Source organism: Cariama cristata, unplaced genomic scaffold, assembly GCF_000690535.1.
Source record: "Cariama cristata isolate BGI_N322 unplaced genomic scaffold, ASM69053v1 scaffold19591, whole genome shotgun sequence".
Classification (NCBI taxonomy): Eukaryota; Metazoa; Chordata; class Aves; order Cariamiformes; family Cariamidae; genus Cariama; species Cariama cristata.
Genome location: NW_009597779.1, coordinates 1 through 15,644, shown reverse-complemented (window position 1 = coordinate 15,644; position 15,644 = coordinate 1). Strand labels below are relative to the sequence as shown.

The 15,644-nt window shown below is 35.4% G+C and overlaps 1 protein-coding gene across 1 annotated transcript; it reads right to left on the bottom strand.

The window, feature by feature from the left end:
* Positions 1–637: 637 nt before the first annotated feature.
* VRK1 (vaccinia related kinase 1) lies at positions 638–11,788 on the bottom strand. The gene is made up of 8 exons (XM_009709050.1): positions 11,623–11,788; positions 10,007–10,062; positions 5,528–5,597; positions 5,050–5,137; positions 3,497–3,605; positions 3,261–3,353; positions 2,161–2,293; positions 638–772 (listed from the first exon to the last, which is right to left on the bottom strand). The coding sequence occupies exons 1-8, from the start codon at positions 11,777–11,779 to the stop codon at positions 648–650; spliced, it is 831 nt and encodes a 276-aa protein (XP_009707352.1). The 5' UTR covers positions 11,780–11,788; the 3' UTR covers positions 638–647.
* Positions 11,789–15,644: the final 3,856 nt, after the last annotated feature.

Below are 15,644 nucleotides of genomic sequence, written 5' to 3'. Positions count from 1 at the left end.
GGAGGCCGAAGTGTTAAAGGCAGAGAGAAGGAAGCCAGATAACAAATACTTGTTAACGACACAGAAACTGCTGTGCTAGGACAGCTTTCTTCATATTAAATATCTGACAAGAGCGGGTTTGGGGTGGGGGAAACATAAAGGAATGTAACAGTGAAGGAGAGGGACAAAAAAAACAAAAACAAAAAAACAAAAAAACTTCAAAAATCCCACATTAGTAGTCCTGTAGCTGGAATAACGCTCAAAGACATTTAAAATCGATCTTTAGCTCTCACCTCCACCACTGACTTCAAAACATAGTGTTATAAAGGTTACTCATACTCCATGCTTCTCTCTGTAAAGCAGGACTAATGATTACCTGCATATTGATAACAGTGCTTTTTGGCTTCACCACGGCAGTATTCTAAAGCGACAATACTGTGGTGGATAAATAAGCATCTCACATATGCAAAAGACGACAGTAGAATAGTACAAGCAAAGTTTAATTACAAGCCAAGGATACATGAGACACGATGAAGGGACACTGCAAGGTATATAAAACAATAACCTACTCACCAAAAGGGAACATACTGAAAGTACAAAGCATTTCTACACTAAGACACTTTCATTCCTATTTTCAGTTTCAAAAGAGAAAGAAAACAAGTAGTTTCTCACCTGATTTTTGAGTCTCTGACAAAGTTTGGATCTTTCAAATTATCCTCCCATGGTAGATGGCCACTAAGCCAATGAATCATACAGTAACCCAAGACCTCCAGATCACCACGTCTCGATGGTGCTAAACACACATGCACACATAAAAAAAGAACTGTAAGAGCAGCTAAAAAAGCACACACAATTTAACAACAGTTAAAATTTGTAAATATGTTAAGACAATAGAAAGCTAATGCTAACAATGTAACACTACTGTATCTGTTATTTATTTATTTTAGCGTGAAAGCAAAGAAGGAAAAAATATAGTTCCTACATCTGCAAGGATAACTTAATTTTCAAGTCCTTTATCAATCTCTTCTATTCAAGGATATGACATGCTGCAGCTATCCCAATTTGGGAAGCTTTTTAAGTACTTAGATTGTGGAAAAAATAGAGCAAGTTAGTGAAGTGATTGACTTTCTGTTCAAAACAGGTTTTACTTCCCCTCTTCTATAAAAAGGTAATAGTGCTGAAATCAAAATCCCATCTCCTGAAAAAAAATATTCCATGATGCTGAAATATTTTATGTGGTCTGAAAACTGAACAGAGGACAATAACAGATCAGATCCCTAAGCCTTGCCAAAAAAAAAACCAAACCAACCAAAAACCCAAAAGAACTCCAACAAAAAACAACAAAAACCAACCAAAAAACCCAAAATAAAAAACAACAAAAGAACCCACAAAACAAAAAAACAAACTACCCACACGTACATTGACCACAGACTACGCTGCAAGTATAAACGGGCAAATCATCTTTGTTCATGTTCGGTTTTAAGCAAAGGTGCAACAGTTCATCCTGAAGTAAATAATTTTCAACAACTGATATTTTTGCAGGACACATTTTTACGCTAATCAAACAAAATTTAAGAACGAAGAAAATAAAATTAGCGTTCACTATAAATCCTGAATGTTTAATTGGACATAGACCTGTCATTTTAATGTTCAACTGTTTCTCACTTCTTGCCTTTTGATGTTCAGTGATTACAGGCATAATTATGAAACAATACTTCATAATTAAATGAACTTTTGTTGAAAAATCTTCTAAATATTAAGCTACAAACAAGATAAAGAATACTGTGCATCTTTGCCAAATATGAAGGAACAACGTTCACACTGGTAACAAACTATTTACCTCCTGAAAACAGGGTCTGTTTTTCTATCAAGATCTCACACGCACTATTGCATTTCTACCTTCTTAATAAAAAGCAATACACTAAACATCTTAACAGTCTTTATAAATTAAGGAACTCTATTTAAGAAAGTTACATTAAAACTACACTAGATTAATATCAAAGTAAAAGTTAGTAAATGGAAAAAAAGAAAAATTCCAGTATAGTCCATAGAGAAGAAAAAAAAAATATTTATAGATTCAGAAACTGGTTGTTACAAAACTCAACCCAGCAAATAAAGTCTTTTGTATTTATAAAGAGGATGCACAAATGCCTATTGCTGAGAACAGTTTTACATCCTTACCCACACCCTTGTGTGCATCAATACTGGTATATTCAATAGTTCCATCATGACACCTTTTGGGGTCTTCTTTATATACTTTGTGAACTCCTTCAGGACAGTATCGGTAGGCAAGTCCGTAATCCACCAAGTACACCTAGTAATTTCCACAAAGAATTTTAAGATTAAAGAACTATAAATACAAAAAATATGCAAACAATAAATGTAACTCCCAGTCATTCTTATAACTTCTTAAAATGGTGAGTTTTTTGACTTCAAATTATCCTTTCTCAGTGCTTTACTGAGATTACTACATATGATTTGAAAACAACATGTCAGATAGGTTTTATTGTTTTCCATATAGCAGTCTGATCTGGAAGTCATTTCTTGTGATGCTGAGGACAAGTACAGTAAGTCAGTTATTACCAGTAAGATTAAATGCAAATAAAGAAAAGAGACATAACATTCATAGAGTTATACACTTACTGTCCTACCCTCTTTAAAGTCAGCTGTCCCATTTGAACACTACTACATACTATTACTTCTCACTAACACCACAGTTACTGTAAGAACTGAGATTATGTTACTTATTTCATGAGCTAAAACATTTGGGCAAGAAGATATATATAATTCTGAAACTTTAATATGCATTGTTTGAATAGTAAAGTGAATTAAAAATGCAGAAAAATGAAAGACTTCCGTAAATCAGGTGGAACAATCAACACTTTAAAGACCAATTTTTCCAAGTAACAGAACACTTATCTAATGGGTTTCTTAAACAAAGGAATGAGGTAACAATGCAGACAGGCAAACATAATTTACCAGTGTGCTATATAATTTTAAGCTTCCACCTGCAAATGCCTATTTGTGAGTCTTTTTTTTTTTTTAATCTTGAGAATTTCTCTAGAATATTATTTAGGCCAAATAGTCAATTTGATAACTGCCCAGGAAAATGCATTAAAAAAACTGTAGAATATTAACTAGATATAAATGTCAAGCAGAAATAATGTTACCATATACATTCTTAAAAATGAGCTTCTGCTAGATTTCACAGGTTCAAAGCACTTCCAGGTGTTGTCAAATAGAAGGTTTAAAACATAAGGAATAAAATGCAGCAGAAATACCTGATTAGGGTTCTTGTAACTCAGAAGAAGGTTTGAGGCCTTGATGTCTCCATGCACATATTCATGCTCATGGACGTATTCCAGAATATCAAGCTAACAAAACAAAATAGTCACATAAGTGCAGTACTCAAGTCCACCCAGCAGAGGACCTGTACTCAGCACAAAAGTGTGATTTAACCGAAAGACTTACATGGGGAAGCCAGATTGTAAAAATATAATACATTTTTTAAACTTACTACTCTCAGGCCTAATTGTAGTACAGTTTTATGGGAAAATCGTTTTCCATTCTCTTCATACATCTTCTGAAGATCTCTGCCAAATCGGTCCATTATCATAAATCGATAACTACATTCAAGGCAAAAAAAAAAAAAAAGTTACTGAATTGTACTTAGCAAAGTATTTTATCTATGTGATAACTGTACAAATTACTGATTGAAAATATCTCTCTCAAAAGGTAAACTTCAGGTACACAGAAAACCATTATGTGGGAAATACCTGACTTTTTAAAAACGTTGTACATCAATTCTTAACTTTTTTACATTAGCTAGTCAAAAGTTCATCCATCAAAAGAACTGTTCTTTATTCCTGGCTAGTTAGGCAATACAATAACGAGTACCCTCTGGAGAAAACATCTATGTTGTAATTCACTATAGGTAAATCCAAGTATCAATTACTTACAAAAATACATTTTTCTACTTTATAAATTACTAAGTGACTTATGATTACTTTAAAAGTGTGTTTCTTGAAATCTATTGCAACCTTTTTTTTTAACCTATTATTAAAACAAAAATCTCTCACTTGCCAAAGGTGTTCTGATATTCATTGCTATAGCCAAACCGGTTCCGTTACTGTGACAGTTCATAGTGGCTATATTAAAAAACTCATGTATTAAACACTGATTGCAAGTAAAAGTTTGTTGGGGAAAAATAATAATTGTTATATTTATTTTTGCCTCTCAAAATTAATGTTGTTTTTACATTAGTTTAGTTTTAAAAGTTGAGGACCTACCGAATCAATGATATTTCTGATATCCTAGGGCATACATACTAACTGCCTTATGTAGTGGTCCACACAAAGAATCCTGACCTACTATAAGCTGCCAGAGAACTACTAAAACTCCTTTGTAGCACAGCTGCTTAGAGAAAGCCCACTAGGAAACAAGGACTGTTAAATAAACAGGCATAACATTCAAGATCAAGAAACAAAAACCCTTCATGACATGGAACAACACTACAAACTATCGCTAGACTTAAGACAAATTTAACATGAGACTAGCAATTATTCTAGCTCACAGATTAACTCAAAAAAACTACCCCTAGGGAAAATAAAATAGATTTAGAAAGAGCACTAAGTCCTTTAATTGCATGAGTGAAAATAGTCTTTAAGTGCATACCACACCAGAAGGATAACTTTAAAGGTAGTCATATTATTCAAGGACTTACACATTAGAAGTTAACTTTAATTCAAATATGAAAAGCTTCTAAACCACAGATATATAGAGAGATAGAGATATATATCATCACTGTATTACAGCAATGATCCAAACAAATGAAAACTAAATCAGGAAGAATGTAACAGACACAAATGCGTGCAACAAACAGAATACAGATAAAATGTATCTATTCAGCTATTCCTTAAACACAGTCTGTTAGGAATATGAAACTTTGTAGCAGAAATGAAGAAGATGAAGACGGGTGGAAAACACATCTTAGAAAGTAAATTAGGTTAAAAGGGATAGTGATTGTGGATGAAATCAATCCCAGGACATGCCAACAAATGATATATTCACCTGTTTCCATTTTTTTCATGCAAGCCAGAACCCCAATATCTTGGTACACCTAAATATTTCAGTTTATGGGACTTAGTCCACTTCTGAACTGAAAATACAAATAAAGATAAATTCATGAATTCACATCAGTAGAGACTTACATAAAAAGGGAGTACTCACATCACTTACAGTTCCTGCATACATGTGAGCTGCTTATTTCATGGAAATTTGTATGCAAAGTATACTGAAAAGTTAATGACACATCTGTTGTAGGGACAGAGATGCAAGTTTCAATTTAGATAATACCCTCCACACAACTATAAAGAACATCTTACCAAAAACCCTTAATTTTACTGTATGTCTAACTTAGATTTCAATAATTTAAAAATAATTTTGACAATGACCTAAAAAGATTCTCTTTAAGTTCAACCTTATTCCTGCAGGCTCTATTTTCCTAAATGTTTGTAGTTCATTAAAAACATTTTAATAGACTGCTTACTTTCATCTGGCTTAGCAGCTCGCATGTAGAACTTTAACTCAGTAAAAAGAGGTCCATTCTGGCTGGGTTCCTTTAAGACAATTTAAAATTAGTTAAACACTGCTGTGTTAGTGCCTAATAATTACTAAAAGCTCACAAAACATTCACCCTATGAAAACATATTCTCCCTCAAATGCTCTACCGAGTGCTGATAAATTCAATAGAGTATGTTCTTTTTATAAAAGAGGGTTGGCCCTAAAAATGTATTTTTATTATAAATTGCTTAACATTAAGGGTATCAAAGAATTCTTTCCTAAAACAAAAGACTAAAGAATAACAAATTAACTGAAATATATAGAAATATTACCAACATTTGGCAGCAAAATTTTAGCATAGTATTAAACAACATCCCTTATCTCAAATATTCCAGATTAAAGCTGGATTGCATCAGTTGCAATAGCCTTTAGTGAACCTAAAATAACACCTGAAATGATTTGATGGAAAAATCTTAACAAAGGTTCAATTCTTGCTGAACATAAGGTATTTTGTTCCCTTCATACATTAGTTGATCAAGGTAAAAATTACAGAGACTTTCACAAGTTCTCTTAAACTAAATTATAAGAACTCCATCTATTTTGACTTCAGAGTCTACCTTGTATTTAAACTAACATAAGGTATTTCAGTTCCCTTTTCTAGGGACAAACCTATGGCAAACCATGTATTACAAGTAAAGTGCAAGAGAGAAATTGGTTTGAAAACACCAAAGCTTTGAAATACTGCAAGAATTGCAAATGGGTAAGTACCTTGACTCCACATTTCCAGAACTCAGTGCAGAAAAAAAAAAAGTGATTTCAAATCTTGCAATTTCTAAGTGATTGATTTTGAGATAAGCTTAAGCAATTTATTTTAGTCTAGTTACTCATATATGTCTAAATTCATTCTATCTCATTGAAAATACCTGTTTTGGAATATCCTACGCTTAAAAAAAACTACCCAAAAAAAGTATGTGATTACTGGCAAAGAAACCTAGAAAGAATACAATCACATGACATTAGCAAAAGTTCCAAAATGTATAACATCAATCCTAAATGGTTTTAATTGTAACTTTTAAATGCAGATGTAGCAATCCAGAAAATTGCCAAAGGCCAGAGCATATTACTCAGCCACTAGAGGTTTACTGCTTTCCGACATTAACGAAGCAAGGTAAAGAGATCAAACACACCGATGAACATGGGCATTAGTGTGCATCTGATGTACTGGCTCAGAGGCAGAGTAGGAAGACTGGTCAGAATGACAGCAGATATCGGCTGAGGCACCACTCCCAGGCCTGGACACTTGATTACAAAGCTATCACCTATCTCCACCTCACCCTCCAGCAGCATTGCCCTGATAAACAGTGAAGACAAGACAACAGTTTTCTGGCCCCTCCTTGTGGGACCAATGTTCAGACTTAAGCCATGAAGGAGGAAAAAAAAAACCCTAACTAGACCAACTGATCAATGCACGTAAACTTTAGTACATGCGTATTTACTTTCAGTTAGTTTATTTATCTACTATGGACAACAAATTAGTGATATAGCTATTCTATATACAGAGGAAAAGGGTTAAAAAGCTGAATTCTTACACTGCAGTTATCTTGAACAAAGGTTGACCTATCCACTTGTTTCTGTGTAGCATAATCCATTAATACTCTAACTTAATTAGAATATTATTTATACATAATATTTTGATTCAATTTACATAGGTTTGAAGAACATTATTTTCTTACTAAAATACAGCAAAAAACTGTAGGTGTTAAAAATTCTTAAAATATTTATCCTTAAATAAAATATTCCACAAAAAATGATATGTCAGTGCTGAAAAAAAAAAACCTTTCTCTAGTCAGAGCAAATGCTGAAAATCTGGTATCTTTTCATACTTGAGGGGACAGACAAATGATTTAACCACAAAATAGATCTTCATGTTGACTATGAAGCTGTTTCCCCATAATACCATTAATTCTACATACAGATAAATAAATGTATACGCTATGTTAAAAAGGCTCATGTAATGATGTCCAATATTTGCCATACTAGTAATCTTGTAATATGCTAAAACCAGGAAGACTTCAAACACAAATTTCTACAACTTCATGCCCAGGGTCATTCTAAACACATGATTTGCAAAACTGAAATTAAAGTCTAATTAGAAAAGATATCATAATGAAAGAGATTACGGAGTACATGTCGAAACCCAACAAATTTCTTCAATTAGTATTTTAAGAATTCCGATCTTTTTCAGTCAGCAATTTAATGAAGTGTTATTAAACTCTGCATCCACTCCTGAACAATGACATCTGAAAGGTCCACATGTTAAAAAGCATTTCTTTTTTTAATAAAAACTGTGATTCATTTCGTACTGCTCAGACACCAATACTATGAGGATATGTCAAAGACTAAGCCAATTTCCATCCTACTTTAATAGCTTCATTTGAAGAACATTACTATAGAAGCACATATTTTGTTAAACACTAATAATTGTTCAAAGCTGTTAACTTTGCTTCAGTTGATGGATGAACTAGCAATCACCCAGGCATCAGGAAATAGGCCCTTATCCATAGCTGTGTTATACTAGACTGAAGAGGCATAATACATTATGGGTCATTTGTGAGGGCAGCACAAAGACTGAGGCTACTCTTTATTGCCATAAAGACAAAATTATAAAAGACAAATTAAAAGTGAGTAGTCATCTGGAAGATTATCAATGGAGGTATTTACAAATTACAACAACAAAGTGAAATTAGCACAAAAGCAACCCAAGAGTTACAGCAACTCTTATATTCAGAGCCCAAAGTGAAGGAGAAGAGAAGCAGATGGACAAGTTCCAAACTCTTGGAAAGAGGAGGATAGCAATTACGCACAGCATAAAATAATATGCATTTATGATGATTTTCCAAGCAAGTCAAACTGGATTCTTCCATGAAAGTTAAATGGTCCTCCCCTTCCTGATCAGTCCAAACTCATCAGGAGCCAGTAATTAAGAGCCACTGCCTCTCACAGGTTAGCTGCTGCTGCTAACTTGAATGTCTGTTACCTGCCTCTAAAACAGGCCCCAGCTCCTGCATAATGGACACCCCCTACCCTCAGGTTGGACATACAGAAGCAGGCTGTCACCATGCAACAGCTGCAGGCTGGGGTTCCTGGTCTATGTGGAATTCCTGCCCACAACCACCTAAGGCAGCAGCTGTATGCTGATGTGGAAAGTGTGGTAGTTTGACATTTGCATCGTAAGCAGTGCTTTTTTCAGCAAGTGACAACATTTTGGAAAGAGGGTCATTACCAACAGAACCTTGGGGTGTCTGAACAGTATCAAAACCAGTACTCTAGAATTTCCCTGTAGTCAGCAGATATAAATATCAAGATTAAAGGCACATACTAACTAAAATGTATTTTATTCTAAATTAACCTGATCTCTTTAGTTTCAGGAACAAATGTTAAAAGTATTAACATATTTACATAAGTGCCCAGCTATTGTGGTAAAGCATTTCAGTATCACCATATAGTTTAATAAATAAAAGATTAAAACACTGCAGTTTTGAACTGTGCTGAAGAACTAATTTTTTACATTGTGAAGTTCTTGTACAGTTTTCTGGTATTTGCTTTTGACTCAGGATCAGAAGTAGCACCAAGATGAATGACCTACTATAGCTATTCCCAAATTCCCAGGTTTTTATTAAGACCTTACCAGGCACTCATATATAATAGTAGGATCTATACAAAATAATCTAGCAAAACTTAAGAAAAAATACTTTATACCTCAGGAAGATAACATAATAGCCAAATCAAGTTAAACAAATCTTTTTTATTTTAAGATTAAAAATTAAATTTAAAAATTTAAAATTAAAAATTAAGATTAAAAATATAAGTAAATTTCAACTAATAGAAAGAATTTGCTGATTTGCTACAAGGGCTAAAAATAAGCTATCAACAATGCTTTTTCTTCTCTCTAATCATTAGGGTAAAAAATTATGTGTAATGCCATTTTAATTCAACAGAAATTAGAACATGTATGTGTTTTACCATAAAACATTTAAAGGACTCTATATCTGGGTACCTCGGGAATCAAAGTTTTGCTGTTTCTACTCCCAAGCCATCTGTCACCTTACCAACATCCAGTGGTGAGGAACAGTTCACACAGACTCACTGCTGAATCACAGAAATTCTCCAAAAGCTAGCCAGATTTCATTCATTTTGTGATATTTGGGCTGTTTACAGGAAGCAACAAATGAAACAGAATCTGATCCATTTCATGAACCTTTTTCAACTCCACTGATGTTACATTATCCACCCTCATACATAGGAGGCCCAATTCTCAGCAGTGTTCCTCTACATCACCACACTTTTATTTTAAACAGCACTACTCAGTTGTATTATTTCCAGTCAGAAGATGTTTTAAATTACATGTGCTATTCTAGAACAAACATTTTCAAGTTGTGAAGTAGAGATTCAAATGCTATCTTACCACTTTTGCAACATAAGGTGCATCACTGCCAACCGACTTTGAAGAATTAACATCAGCTGTTAAAAAGGAAGTATTTATTAGTAGTAGGAGAGGAAATTGTCACAAAACATACACTTATTTGCTATGCAGCATGGACAAACAAATGACAAAGCAATTAAGTACTGGTGTGAACATATATCACTACCTTACACTTTGGTAACAGAACTACTCTATATGGCACGACTAATCTATATGGATATCGTCTTGCATTCTCCCGTCTCTTTGAAGAATACAAGCAGTTTACTAAATAAAAAAGTTCTTTTTTAATATTCAATAATTTTTTCCTAGTCAATAGCATTTCTTTTGTTTTCTAGGACTGTGATGAACATACACAGTTGTGGACACAAAGATGAAAAACACATTCTCTCTACTATTTTGCCATGTCACATATCAAAAAGTGACTTTCTGTTGCTACCAAGTTGTTGATACACCTGACAGAAGGAGATATAGGTATGAAGGACATCAAGTTAGGCAACACGAAGTACAGAAACAGTCAGGGGCACGGCTTTGTGCAAATGATGGGGAAGCAGAGAGCAAGCTTTGGCTTGAACAAAGCAGGAATTCTTAACACGAAGAACTACACAATTTGGGTGAGCTGGAACTCCAGTCTCAGAAAATTTAGTAGCTCATTGAGCAAGGCTGAGTAAGAAGTAGAGAGCTTCTTCGGCAAGAAGCCACCCACAGTCCTGGTTTTCTTCTTAATCCACTTATGCTGCAGTCTGTTCATTTTGAAAGTAGGACGGATTATTAACTTGTTTTTTCAACCCCGTATGAATTCAGTGCAAGTTTTTCACCAAGAGGAGGAAGACCATAAATGCACAGCAAAAGAAAACCTTATTATCATTATCACATTAACTTTCACCCCTTCAAAGTTGTTTGGAAAATGACTACGGGCAACCAAGTTGTTTTAATTCCCTGAGGCATCCTCAAGACCTCTCTCACCTGTTCAAATAATAGAGATACTAAGTATGGAACACTATCCACTAAAAGAAGTTTTCCTTGAATTCAATAAACAACATTGCAAAACAAGATCTGTGCTGATGCTTTGAACTGTAAAGTGCAAGATTTCAATTTGTTTTAAGCACTGGTTACATAAAAAAAGTACATGACTTATGTCAGAAGTTCACAAGGCAACGAAAGTCACAAGCAGCACCAAAGTCAAAACTAACCAAAACACTGGCTGGTCAGTAGCCTCCACAGAATATGCTTCGACAGTTTCAGTTCAGAATTTGTGATATAAGGACAGTCATGCAAAAATCCCTTCTTTCAGTCAGACCAAAAATCAAATCTAAATAAACACTAAAGTATCCTTTCACAGCTAAAAAATAATATAGAGTTTGGCTTTTAAAAAATGAATTAACTACCACTGGATTCTTGTACAACCACAGTGCTTACAATGACCATTTGTCCACTTGTCATTTTTCTCCAACACCATGAGCCAAGCTAAGGTTCCAGTAAAAAAAGATCACTTGAAGACACTCTGCATTTCTAACTTATCATCAATTTTTCATTACTTTGAATAAGGATAAACATCTCACTCTCTATTTTAAAGCATTATGAAAGATAACTACACTTACCAAGGTACAGGCGTCCAAAGCCTCCTTGCCCTATAGGGATACCTAATTTCCATTCTTTTCTTGATGTATCTGCTAGAACCTCCCCTAGAGCAAACACTTCAGCAAGTTTCCTTTTTGCAGGGGCTCTTTTTCCAGCAGTCCTCTTATTATATGGCATTTTCGCTGGAGGGAACAGAAGGAAAAATAAAAAAAAAAGCATAGGTTACATGCTGACCAGACTTATTTTATGTAGAAATCTGTTAGAAGCACGAAGAAGTACAGATTGTTTAACTTTTAATTTGTTACTACAAAGATACTTTAAAGGAAATACAGTAAGCAGTTTCATTGGCATGAATTCTGAGTGAAAAACAACTAATTTTTCCAGGCATCACAAAAAAATTTGACAGCAAAAAATCCTCACAAGAGAAACCTATTAGAAGACCTTGTATAATACATACTAGAAAAATCTCAGAATCCATCATACTCAATCACAACCAATCATAGGTCTAAGCTTAGAAAAAAGTAAACTAATGACAAGAGGAAGAACTTACAGAACACTATAAGTTGTTAGGCATTGGAACGGGCTCCCCAGGGAGGTGGTGGACTAACCATCCCTGGAGGCATTCAAAAAACATTTAGATGTGGCGCTTCAAGACATGGTTTAATGAGTTTAGCGAGCATAGTGGCATCGGGTATATGGTTGGACTTGATGATCTTTTAGGTCTCTTCCAACCATAATGATTCTGTGATTCTATAACTGAAGGTCATCAGTTTTCCTGGAGTGAAACTTGCATATTGAAAAACTGTCATATAGTCCAAGTCTTCACTAATAATATGAGAAATTCCTCTTAGCTGTAAAAAAATACCCCAAAAAATTAAGCCATTCAAAGAGCTAATTTTTTTTTTCTCCTATATAACTGCAAGCAATGAAAATGAAAGTCTGCTTATTGTTCACAGGGCAGCACGTAGTAGATCATCAACAAACTAGTACATAACTACTTACTTTGAGATCATAAATGTAAAAGTATTACTGCTTCCTTCTCCCAACCTCAGGTCTCGGATAAGTAACATTTCCAGAAATAACTTAACGTCCCACTGGAACCAAATACATGCATCTTTCTGCAGAATAGACCTCATTTTGATCAAATAAACATTTTGAATTTTTTAGTAAAGCCAGATTTTGATTCAGTAAAAGAACTTACTGAACATGCAGCCACGGTATGGCAAAGAGTGCACTAGATCTCCTTATGTGAAAGGCCTTAATGATTTATTTTACAAAGAACTGATCTTTCCCTCTAACTTATGAACATAAAAGTCATACAAACAGAGCGAGTTATTTTCTAAAAGATATTGTTCAGACTGGTGGGATTTTATCATTTTATTTTGCTTGGGGAAGCAGGAAGGAATACTAATATGCAATACAGGAAGTTTCTGGGTAGCAAAATATCTTTTTCCCATTAGTCTAGCTAGTCAATACAATAACACTAAGCCAAATGCAGTTACTTAACATCAGTTCTCCTCTTTTAGTTCTAATGTTCCTCTAGTACTTTTTTTTAATTTCCCAAACAGAAAACCGCATAACTATGACAACTGTTCCAAAAGTGTTCCCCCCATAAGCCTCTTTTCTGACTGGTTAGTATCTTCAGGAAATTTTCTTCCCCAAATAATGTCTGTCACCCAAGTAACATCTGAAGAGAGCAGTTTATACCCATTTCTTTACTTATTAAATGCAAGAATATGTTATTCTGACCACTAATGCTCAGGTCAGCAGCTGTAACTGACCAAACCCCTAAGGGTGGAACGTGACTGAAAGAAGCTCAACGGATGAAACACTCTGTCAAGATGGGCAAGGGTGATGTGCCCAAGGAGCCCTGCTGATAATGCAAGGGAGCTCCCTTTAGCTCAACACAGAGGGTACTACTGGATGGCCTTTGTTTTAGGTAAACAGCTAAATAACAGTTGAGTGGATCAAATGGTGGTGTAAATGTCTCCTCGAGTTAGCCAGGCTAGCGTGGAGGAAGTGAATATGAGGCTCAGCCCAACATGAGAGTATAAAAGCTAAACAACGAGCAAAAGAATTTCGAAGAAAGCAATGGGCTTGAGCTACTTTCAACCCAGGTATTCCTTTGCAGTGGTTAAGGAAGCCAGCATCGCGACAGTGAGCATATTATAGAGACCAGTAATGGGAATCACATCAGTATTGTGACTGAACTGTGTATTGCAATTGCTGTATTTTGCCAAGCGTAACTTAGATTTGTATTGTTTTCAGTATATTTTGTATCACTCTCCTATATCAGAAATCCAATATAGCATCAACTGTCTTCGAATAAGTAAATCTGGTATTAAATACTACACTCTCCATATGTGGAAGATCCAAAAGAACCTGGTCAGAAAGTACTGGACTCTGGCAGCAAGCAGTCTGCAGACACCAAATTCATTCAACATAGGAATAATGCAGAAGAGAAAGTGTATGATTCCATGCCAAAGAGAAGTTCTGCTTTTTCAGGGTCCTTATTAATCTGAGAAGTATCTCTGTGTCATAGAAGCACATCCGAATGCCTACTGTGGTTAAACAAATAACTTCAACAAAACAGTATTACAAAATAGCCACATTACAGGAAGAGACTGGTATTCATCAATAAATACATTGCACAAACTCCCTCATTATCACCAAACAGGATGTTTTAATTCTGCATTACTTTCCCATATTTGCACTTCTATACAGTAACATTCTTCCCTATAATCAACACATAGTTTTGAAATTTTACACTTAAATTTTAAGACTAACTTTACCCACAGCTTGACCCATACCTTGTCTTCAAGAAACTCCTCTTTCTACACCTTTTCATCTTTTTTTTTTTAAAATCTTCAAGGTGATAGATACTATGCTGTCTTAGAGGAAGGTTCTTCCTCTAAGAAAGGAGAAAAATGAGACTTCCAAGCACCAAATGCAATCCTAGCTAGCTCAGCTAAGACCATACCAATAAGAACACAATGGTGTCAAAGCGCCAGAAAGAACAGAGTGGTAGGAATGGCTATGTGTTGATATCACAAGGGCAGGCCAGAAAGACCACAGAGACCTTTAAGTAGCTTCTCAGAATACCTAACTCAGGAAAAGGATTAAAGCAAAGGACAGATTGGTAATGGGAAAATAAACCAGAAGTCTGGAGCCCCAAGATTGACTCAGATAAGGAGAAAAAGAAAGTGTAAAAATCAGCAGTGCTGCCTAACGACTCAGATGTGGGACAAGATCACACTCACTGTCATCTAAAGGGTAGAAAAACATATACAAAATGAGCATACTGTCCTCAAGCTAAGAATACAATACAAAAGACATGAAGAGGGCTTGAAGGACTGCATCTCTTGACCACGGAGTTACTACCAGTAATTCCAGTGAGACTTGGACAGATGCACTTATGTGCTTGAACACTGGAGGGACTGCTGTCCAGTAAAAGAAAAAATTCAGAGAATCAGAGAACGATTTAGGTTGGAAAAAACCTTTAAGATCATCGAATCCAACCGTAAACCTAGCACTGCCAAGTCCACCACTACACCATGTCCCTAAGCACCACATCTACACATCTTTTAAATATCTACAGGGATGGTGAATCAACAACTTCCCTGGGCAGCCTGGTCCAATGCTTGACAACCCTTTCGGTGAAGAAATTTTTCCTAATATTCAATCTAAACCTCCCCTGGCACAACTTGAGGACATTTCCTCTTGTCCTATCACTGGTTACCTGGGAGAAGAGACCGACCCCCACCTCGCTACAACCTCCTTTCAGGTAGTTGTAGAAAGTGATATAGTCTCCCCTCAGCCTCCTCTTCTCCAGACTAAACAACTCCAGGTCCCTCAGCCACTCCCCATCAGACTTGTGCTCCAGGCCCTTCACCAGCTTTCTTGCCCTTCTCTAGACTCACTCCAGCACCTCAAGGTCTTTCCTGTAGTGAGGGGCCAAAAACTGAACACGGTGTACGAGGTGCAGCCTCACCAGTGCTGAGTACACGGAGACGATCACTTCCCTAGTCCTCTTGGCCACACT

Coding starts and splice junctions, on each gene's coding strand:
- VRK1 (XM_009709050.1), bottom strand. CDS start 11,779: ATGCCATATAATAAGAGGACTGCTGGAAAAAGAGCCCCTGCAAAAAGG. Junction 5,598..10,006: donor CACCTTATGTTGCAAAAGTG/GTAAGATAGCAT, acceptor ATTGTCTTAAAG/GAACCCAGCCAGAATGGACC. Junction 3,606..5,049: donor CATGAAAAAAATGGAAACAG/GTGAATATATCA, acceptor CCTTGAATGTAG/TTATCGATTTATGATAATGG.